Source organism: Lottia gigantea (genome assembly GCF_000327385.1).
Source record: "Lottia gigantea unplaced genomic scaffold LOTGIsca_93, whole genome shotgun sequence".
Lineage (NCBI taxonomy): Eukaryota > Metazoa > Mollusca > Gastropoda > Lottiidae > Lottia > Lottia gigantea.
In genome coordinates, this window is record NW_008711042.1 from 188,582 (window position 1) to 198,626 (window position 10,045).

The 10,045-nt window shown below is 34.1% G+C and overlaps 1 protein-coding gene across 1 annotated transcript; it reads right to left on the reverse strand.

Moving 5' to 3' along the window:
• Nucleotides 1-1,111: 1,111 nt before the first annotated feature.
• On the reverse strand, nt 1,112-8,071 carry LOTGIDRAFT_134793 (hypothetical protein; the record flags this gene model as incomplete). Its single annotated transcript, XM_009068723.1, has 14 exons — nt 1,112-1,300; nt 1,669-1,738; nt 2,290-2,396; nt 3,479-3,574; nt 4,066-4,143; nt 4,517-4,630; nt 4,821-4,968; nt 5,360-5,442; nt 5,813-5,974; nt 6,329-6,493; nt 6,849-6,976; nt 7,028-7,075; nt 7,246-7,356; nt 7,774-8,071. The coding sequence occupies 14 exons, from the start codon at nt 8,069-8,071 to the stop codon at nt 1,112-1,114; spliced, it is 1,797 nt and encodes a 598-aa protein (XP_009066971.1).
• Between the last annotated feature and the right edge of the window lie 1,974 nt (nt 8,072-10,045).

Genomic DNA, 10,045 nt, shown 5'->3' on the forward strand with positions numbered 1-10,045 from the left:
AACACCACTTATTGCGAAATCCTTATGAAAAATTTAGAAAACCTCTTTACAATTCCCTTAGAACATCCTCTAGGATAATACATTGTGATTTTTATTTTAAAATGTGGTATCATTAATATAAACCATACTGTACCTCTTTTAGAACTCTGACTGTAACAGAGTCTATATACTGTATAGTAGAACCATCTAATATTATAGCAAACGGTTCCACTTCATCATTCTCTTTATCATCAGGATTAGGATCTGTGTCGCTATGGTTACATGGATCATCCTTCCAATCAGTCTTGGTTGCCATGCAGACCTATAAATCAAAATCATTATATTTGGTAAGTTGTCTTTGTTAACAATCTATGCAAATATTGGATGCGTATGTGTTTTTTCATAATAATTACGTTGTTTTATGGATTTATTGGATTATAAAGGTATTCTGTTGTATAGTTATGACACTAGGTACTTTCGCTGATGACCAAGTTTACAAATCTAAATTCTATGTCCATTCTAAGTGGTAGGAAACCGGTAATTGGAGATTGATGGCCGATTCATCATTCCCATCTAATATGGTTTAGTGGTTAAAATACTCTTTTAGTTATATTTGTCGAGGAAGTTGATGGAATCTCGTGGGAAATTTAAACTGATTTTGTTTGATTAGAAAAGAATATGTGGGTGAAATGACCCTCTCGAGGACAGTTGAACGATATTAAATTCGGTATTGTAAACCAGAATCTGATTCCGATGAGATCATTTGGATTTATTTTTGGAAAAAAAAATTCAAGATTCTTTATCAGTTAATCATTCGTCAGAATTGGTCAAAATGTATTAAATCAGATGATTGTTATTTAGCTTTCCCGCTGTCGAAATAGTTACAACAATTTCCTTATCTACAAGCCCTTTTTTGTAATAGTTTAATCATGGAGTAACATTTTAGTGGTTAAGAAAATGAAAGAGGAGGTTGAGAATATAGTTAATTAGAAACTAACGCTAGATGTCAGTCAAAAGGTCACGTGATTGTGAAAAATCATAAATTAAGTGAGCCACATAATAGAAATTTCGCCAATGAATGAATGGATGAAAAGGTTGGTTAGGTGTTCAGTGAATTAGGTGTTTCTACCAATTATAAATAATTACTCACGTCGTTGTGTTTTCTAGCCATATCTTCGTCATGTTTTATCTGTTTTATTCTTTTCAATTCTTTTGGTTCCAATCCCGTATCCTTGATCAACTTCTTACGGAAATGTTCTGCGTTTCCATAGTACAGAGCTGATTCAAAGCGGAATATCTTGACCCCTGGAATTTCTTTAGCCTGAAAAATTTTGAGGATTTTAGAACAAATTAGTTCATAAAGCTGAGAATATTTTTTTGGGGTATTAGCGCTTTGATAATTTTATACTTGCCAGATATTCACAATATTTATTTATTAGAGTAATTCTGAATAATTATCGAACCTGACTCATCATAGCTAATTAAAGGTATGTATTTTGTTGTTATCAAGTTTCTAATAAAATCAAGACAATATAAAATATTTTGACCTTTTTATAGACAATGTACACATAATGATGGACAGGGTTTGAAAATATGCGGGTTTTTTGAATTTGGGTTATGTTTTGGGGTTTGAATCGTTGTTACTTGGTTATTATTTTATGCTCCTGTGATCCTCTAATAAAAACCCACCTCTCTATGTAGACTGATATCAGCATAAACATCAGTTCCTTCTACATTTCCTAATAAGCTGGTATATGGCCTGAAAAATTTCAATCGTAAGATTCAATACATAGTTGAATAACATTACGAATCTCGGCTTTACCATACAGCTTTTGTAAAGCTGGGTTTTAGATGAAAAGATGATGTAACAAAAGTTAAATAAGACAATTCTATATGTAGAAACTTCTAGGTTATTTACAAATAGAGTTAATATGGTTAGTGTAGCAATAGTCAAAATATATCTTTAAGGTATTAAATATCTTGAGAAAGAAGCCCTCCAGCTCATTAAAGAGGGGAAAATGGCATATTAATAAAAAAAGAAGAATGTACAAGCAAAAGAAATTCCGTTAATCAAAATCTCGATCAAGGCATATTTCCTCTCACCAGTCGTAATAATTAAGAAAACGACCGAACCGTTTCGGATATGCAAGGATTTTCAACAATAAAATCAATACTTATTTCAATTGAAGGATGCAAATTTAATTTCTAAAATAGAGTATCAAGACGTAGAACTGTCAAATGACTTTGTGGAGTAGATTGAAAGCATGGATTCTGGCAGATAATGAACATTTGTGTAAAAGTGTAACTTACGTTTGTGTTCTTAATAAAACTGGGATTAAATTGAATATAAGACCAACTAATAAACCCAGGTCAACATCTAGTAATACTGTACTTAAAAACACTACAACCCACACACTCTACAAAACAATGAATAAAATATATAAATATATAATAGTAATGCAGAGGAAAATAGACATTAATAGTAATGTATGGTGATATATCTATATATAACAATACGAGTTCATAATAATAGCAGTCTTAATTAAAATTAGACCAAACTTTCGTTCCGTTTTTTATCATTAGCCTTTATCTTTACTATAGCCATCTCAGTTACGTCTAACGATAGCCCTCTTCAAGGTTTCTCAAATTGACCTCTTGACCTGACCTGATAAACACCGCGTCACAAAATGACAGCGCTGGAGAAGGTAGAAATTTCATTGGTTATGTCAGACGAGTGAGTGAGCTCAAAGGTTAATTTGACGAACGTTAAAAAGTGCTGTCGTTAGACCCTAACAGAAGCGACTATATGAAGATAAAAGCTAACAATAAAAACGAAACGAAATCTTAATTAGACTGAAATAAATAACAAAATATATTATGAATATTGCTGTATAGCAGCTTATAGCGATACATTGCTTCTCATGCATACAGAAAAAATGATACAAAATTAAGATAAGATCATATCATAGCCGATAATAATACATCTATCAGTACCTCAAATCATGTAGTTTAGCATCTGTTGCAAGCAAAATAGGGCATTTCTCTCTGTCACATAGCACAATGTAATTATTTATTGTTTTATTTTGTCTTTTGGTTGCATTGGGGACAGATTTACGATAGAACTCAGGATCTCGATAATTTAAAGGGATTGTAAAAAAAGAAGTGTTTGATGACGTCACTTGTAACATTATGCTTTATCACATAATTGCGAGCAGTGACGTCATGAAACACTTAGTTTAAGTGGAATTGCAGGAATCACAGACGTCTGACTGAAAATTGGAAGGGTGTAAATTGATGTTTCCGATACACATTAAACATTTATAAAGACCTCTTTACAATCCCTTGAAGACCTGAGATTTTACTCTTGCGTAATAAAGATATTATATTAACATCTGACGGTAAATCATGCGTGATATTATTCGCTGGTGTAAATGTTCGACTGAGATATGGACTATATAGATATAATAGAGATATTTTATAATAATATGAGACGACTTACAAAATCCACTTTTGAAACTCGCCACAATCTTTTCAGTTCGGTAAATTGAAGAAATAAACCTTTCAGAGAGACGATAATAATAGCAGCTAGGATACACTGAAATAAATAATAGATGTATTAAAACAATAAACCAGATGGAAAAACGTAAAGAAAGACAATATTTAAATAAGTTGAGTAAAGAATGATAAATCTACTCTATTTCTTTAAGAAAGATCACATTTTACAACTGAAATAGAGATAAATGGTAACTACTTGTCGAGTGAACATGGTATTTAACTGATCGAAATCAATAAACTGAAAGCATATTTCAATTCCTATTAAAAATTCTCAATTAACCCAAGAAAAAGCAGAAAATCAGGGCACAAGACTAAATTCATTTCATTTCAACATCAATATCCAAATATCTTATTCCAATAAACTGTTTAATAACAATAAAATCTTATGAGAGGGCCTAGAACCTACAGATTCCAAAAAAAGGAACAGAAAATCTCTATTTCATTTCAGCACCATTTTTCAAACAGAATATTTCTACAATCTTATGAGAGGGGCTGTGGGTGAATGGAAAATTCTACTGATAAAATACTTACATTGGGTAGATATTTAAATACAGGACCGAGTGAAACTAACACTATAATAACTAAAAAACTTGATACCAGACTTGTTACCTGAATAAATTATCATATTAATATCATTAAAGTTTAGTACATTAGCAATAATTCTTTTGAATGATGCAGGATGGTAAGGACATGTGCCACATCTTGGTTTTTGTCGAATTCTCCTTTTCAAATCGCTTTCGTCTGTATAACGCTTTGGGCATAGTTCATAAAGCTATAAGCCCACTGGATCTCAAAAACATTTATGATAACAAATCCGAATTTATTCCAACTTCCGAAATTTTGTCATTCTCGTATTTAGGACGTAATCTTTGTGATAATGGCTTTGTAACTTCAATTTTTCGATGAATAAATTTCTAAAATATGGGTGCATGTGCCCAGTCTCTCAAGAGCAGGTTATTTTTAGCAATAAATATCCAGTTACCTGTGTTCTACCACCGACATTATCTTGTACCATACTTCTAGATAGCGAGGCCGAGCTACAGAATGACGAGAACATGGAACCGAACATATTAGAAATACCAAACGCTACCAATTCCTGCAAAAATATAGAAACAATGAGAATAATGTAGTGAGTCGAGACGTAGCAAATTGAACAAAACTCATGATACTTGCAAAGTTGATAATCAATTGCAAATGCTGAAATACTGAATAAAATAGTCTGAAGGATAAATAGCTGCCAGGGAATATGTTGTAAATTAACGAGAATATTTTAACAGTATACAAACCTGGTTAGCGTCAACTTCATAGTTGTGTTTATCCCCCAGTATTTTAGCCATTGCAAATGAAATAGCAAACGCCGTGAAGCAAATAGCAAATGATTCTCCGATTAAATCAGGAACATATTTTAGATTATCAATATTGAGTGGAGGCAATCTGAAAGAGTATAGATTGATATTAATATTGGGCGTTTATTAGTGACAGACACATAACACATCTTGTATTTGCATTCATCCTTGATTGCAAGGAAGAATTATGATAGGGAAAACAAAAGTAGAGCAATATGACAGTCTCTTTTAGTTCCGCTATCCCACAATTCATCATTGATTTTGATAACCGGGTTGGTTTAAAAAAAACATCGATAGAACAAGACTGCTGTAGAAAGTTGTTAGATTACAATGGAGGCGAAACATCAGAAACAAGGAAAAGAATTGAAATTGTAATCTTATTTTAATTTGGTTGACCACCAAGAAAGGGTATCTTATGCTATAGGTCACAAGAGCCTGTGGCTGTAATAATCAGAGGTTAATATCAGTAAGTATCTTACCCCCGTGGCACCTCTCCTACTATCTCTACGTTAAATTCTCGATTCAGGTGAAGGTAAAATGATAACGCTGTAGCACCAACAATCTGTAAAATAATTTTAGTGATGTCTGTTGTAAATCATTTAGTTTCACGTATATATATTATACAAGACGCGACGTTGGGATAACGGTATCTGTAAATTGGTGAGAATGGCTTTCATAGACCGTAGACAGAGGTTTTCTAAACGTTTTATATGTATCAGGGGCACTATTGGTATCGATTTGCACCATTCCAATTTTAAGTTAGACGTCTGTGAGTATGCTATTCCAATTAAGCTTAGCGTAGCTATCACAAGAAGCAAGCAGCCAGTTAACACATTGGTCAGAACAATGCAGACAAATAGATGATCTTATTTCCACATTAAGGCAATATTTTCCTGGCAAAATCTGAACAAAACAGAATACAATAAACTTACCACGAGTAATTCGATAGGAACAGGAATCTTTAATTTATTTTTCAATGACCTATTGTTATTAATACCTTCTTTTATAGCAATCAAAGCTAAAATAGCCACAATAGTCGCTGTCATCGTTACCATATTAGCTGTATGAAGGTTCGCAAAGAAATCTCTATAAGCCTGGAGAGGAACAAATACTAAGTTGTATTGAATGAAATATGATCTTAAGGAGGGGTGCGTGTCAGTTTCTTAAAAAAGCAGAATTTGTCTCTCTGAACCTCTCCTACCTTCCTCATTAGCCCAATCAGGTAAAGAAAAGTATGACGACAAGCCCTTGGTTTTTCTACGAATCGTTAGTTCGTATATAGAAATAGGGGGCTTGAAATTGGGGGAGGGGGGCTCACATACTTATTCCTGAATCCGGGTCAGCCTGATTCTGGGAAAGGAAGGTGGTTGTGTTGGACAGCATAGCCACTAAATATCACCTGACAAAGCTTGAAGATAGTTCCTGGGACAACTAAGTTATATACTTACATATATAAGTTTAAGAGGACCACTGTAACGACCGACAGTGATACCAAACGCTGATTTAATCTGACTGGAAAACACATGGACGGCAGCACCAGTAGTAAACCCGCTAATCAGGGGATCTGATAGAAACGTTGTCACGAAACCTAATCTCAGAAATCCTAGGATCAACTGAAAATAATATCATTACAATTCTTGTATATTTAATAAGGTAGCAGACTTCATCATTCCAGCTTATCTCATGACTAATTGTCTAAACTAGACTATTTAGTAAGGTACATGTATATGTATTGGAAACACGCCATTCACAGCATCATTATTTTTGAGACTTGTAAATTGGGACGGATAAGCAGAGAAAGATCAATACCATGAGGTTAGACAAAGAACCAGCTGGTAGAAAGGTTCCTTGCTGTTTCTGTCTTTCTATTTTCGATAATATTAGAAGGCCTCAGGTTAGGAAACGGGTCAAGTAATTGAAAAGAGACACCAAGGGCATTATGTACAATGTTTTAATTAAAATAATCACCTGAAGAGCTCCCACGGCGAAAGTGACGGACATGGCGTAGGCTACCTTAATTTCATCTAGTTTCTCTATGTGGTTTTTACCGTCTAAGAACGTGGAGTTCAAAGCAGGATGTGATGACGTCATATTTGCTGCCAACGCCTGAGCGTGAAGTAATTCCAATCTTTGGTAAGCTACGTGACCTTTATCTACGACTGCTCCTACCATTAGACTGACCACAGCAAACGTTCCTGTAATAATAATAATAATAATAATAATGAGAGGAGATACAGTTTTCGCGGCTACAGATGATGACGATAACGATGATGAAGCTGATGATGACGTTGATGACGTTGATGATGTAAATAATGATGAGGATGATGTATGTATTAAGTAAGTTATTGTAAACGGATTGACTTACCAACAGAAACGTGTCTAGAAGTACCAAATAAGAAGTAAATAACAACAGGATAAAACGAAGTGTAGAGACCATATACTGGAGGAAGCTGCGTCAACAGAGCATAGGCCATTCCTAAAATAGATAACCATTTATAAAAGAAGAGACGTAAAAGGGCAAGAAACCGTAAATCACAAAGGGAAATAACTCGTGTATGCAAAATATGACAAAGGGACGTAACTCTTCAATACAGGAAATGACAAAGGTGCAACTCTTCAATGCGGAAAATGACAAAGGGGCACAACTCTTCAATGCGGAAAATGACAAAGGGGTGTAACTCTTCAATGCGGAAAATGACAAAGGGGCGATAGGAGTGTAACTCTACAATGCAAAATATGACAAAGGCGTGCAACTCTTCAATACGGAAAATGACAAAAGGCCATAGCTCTACAATACGGAATATGACAAAGGGGCGTAAAACTTAAACACAAAAATGCCTAAGGGGCGTTACTCTTCAATACAATAAATGACAAAGGGACGTAACTATCTTACCTTGAGGAATATGCATGATGCCCACAGTTAATCCAGCCACTAAATCACAGGGGAAATCATACAGTAAACTATAACCTTGCATGATTTTAATAAATGGAAATATCCTCATAATATATTCCTTTAAACACAAACATGAGCAATCACACGACGGCAAATAATCACGAGCTTTTTGGAGGGATTTTTTAATTAAATAGGCACGATTCACTTTGGATTTCGGTTTCGATCTCTTCCTTTTAAACGCTTTCTCCAAAACTGTCTTCGTTTGTGGCCTGTCGGATAAATTCCACCCCAAATCCATTTTGGCAAAGTCGAGAGGTGAGTCTCTGTCGGTACTGTCTTTCCTTGGAAGCACTGGGTATAACTCTGAAAGGAGAAAATGATTTGACTTTACGACATATAAAGCAAAGTCAGTCATACATTCCTTTTTTTTTCTTTCTTTTTCATTCATTCATTCGTTATCTTATTCATTCAGATGAATGTATCCATTAATTCATTAATTCATTCATTCATTCATTCATTCATTCATTCATTCATTCATTCATTCATTCATTCATGCATTCATGCATTCATTCATTCATTCATTCATTCATTCATTCATTCATTCATTCATTCAAATATAAACATGCTGATTTGTACTATGTGCATAATTGGACCGATTATCTATAATTACTTGATGACATTTACAATCATGTCACTTCACACTTTACGACGTATTTTCATGTTGTTTTCTTGTATTGTACTAAACAAATCACGAAATGTTTCTGTTATTGAAACAACAAATGTTAGTACTTGAGTTTTTTTATTCATTGTACAGAGCGTTTGGATTAAATGAAACTTTTCAAATCTGAGTAATAATGTGGTATTTTGATTTGATTATATAGATTAGGTGTCAAATCGATAAACCTTTCTAAAATCAAATTCATTTCTTATCAAATATAAATAATATTATGTCAGGCAGTCGAGTAGAAATTTTGATACAACACACATATTATATATATATTTCAATTAAAATTCCTTTGAACTAACATGGAAAAAATCAATAAACCGAGGGCATGTGCGGTTGGGTTAATTGACAAAGCAGGTCCTTTACCCGTCCCATCATCTACAGATGGGATATCAGTACGTTCCTTGACCATCCGTAATTCACTTCCTAGGAACGGTTAGGGCCAAATTTGTCTTGTTTCGGACTAACAAAATACGTGTATAATCTACCAGAGGCTTGTCAATTCCTGTTTTGGGTCTAATGGTCTACGTATGAAATGATATATCTTATTCTTTCTCTTCTAGACATCTGATACCACTTTCCAATTCTAGCAATCTCAGATATCCCCCCTTCCCCCTCGGACGTAAACCTGACTACGCCATTGGTAGTTAGTTTATATATTCCCATCCCAGAGCTACATGATTAAGCTATGCCTGAAGCAGACAATTTCAGGTGGTAGGAAGCCAAGAAAATGAGAACCTTCATAAATCTCTGATACATCATTATAAATAATCGTGCCATATTAATTATAGAATATTGACGTTTCCTTTTTCTAAGTTGAGACAAGATATACAGTTTGACAACCGAGTCATGAATAAAATATAAAATGTCTCGTGAGATATTTGATGTAATCACAATTTATGTAAATCTACTGACAGGGAAGAAACGTGTGGTCGTTCGAGTAGAAGAAACCTAGATTCGTCATCCGTATGGCTAATCATACCTTAGTCTCAGAAACAGGAATTTTTTTAGTTAAGCCTAATCAGTAATAGTTTTCGCAGCTCACCATCGAAATTTTAGTCTTCATATCCATGTGTGTCCAAAATCCCCGTTTAAAAGTTAAAAAGACGACTTGTCTGTTCTTGAGACCAAAATCATCCCCCCCCCCCCCCCCGACAATAGTCAATCTGTCCTTTTAATAATAATAATGTTATACCAGCTGATAGAGCTCAATTTCATCCATCGGTATAAATGTTTACCTTACCAGCTGATAGAGCCCAATTTCAGCTATCTGTATAGTCATCTAAATATTTACCTTACCAGCTGATAGAGCTCAATTTCATCCATCGGTATAAATGTTTACCTTACCAGCTGATAGAGCCCAATTTCAGCTATCTGTATAGTTATCTAAATATTTACCTTACCAGCTGATAGAGCTCATTTTGAGCTATCTGTATAGTCATCTTAATATTTACTTTACCAGTTGATAGAGATCAATTTCATCCATCGGTATAAATATTTACTTTACCAGATGATAGAGCTCAATCTCAGCTATCTGTATAATCATCT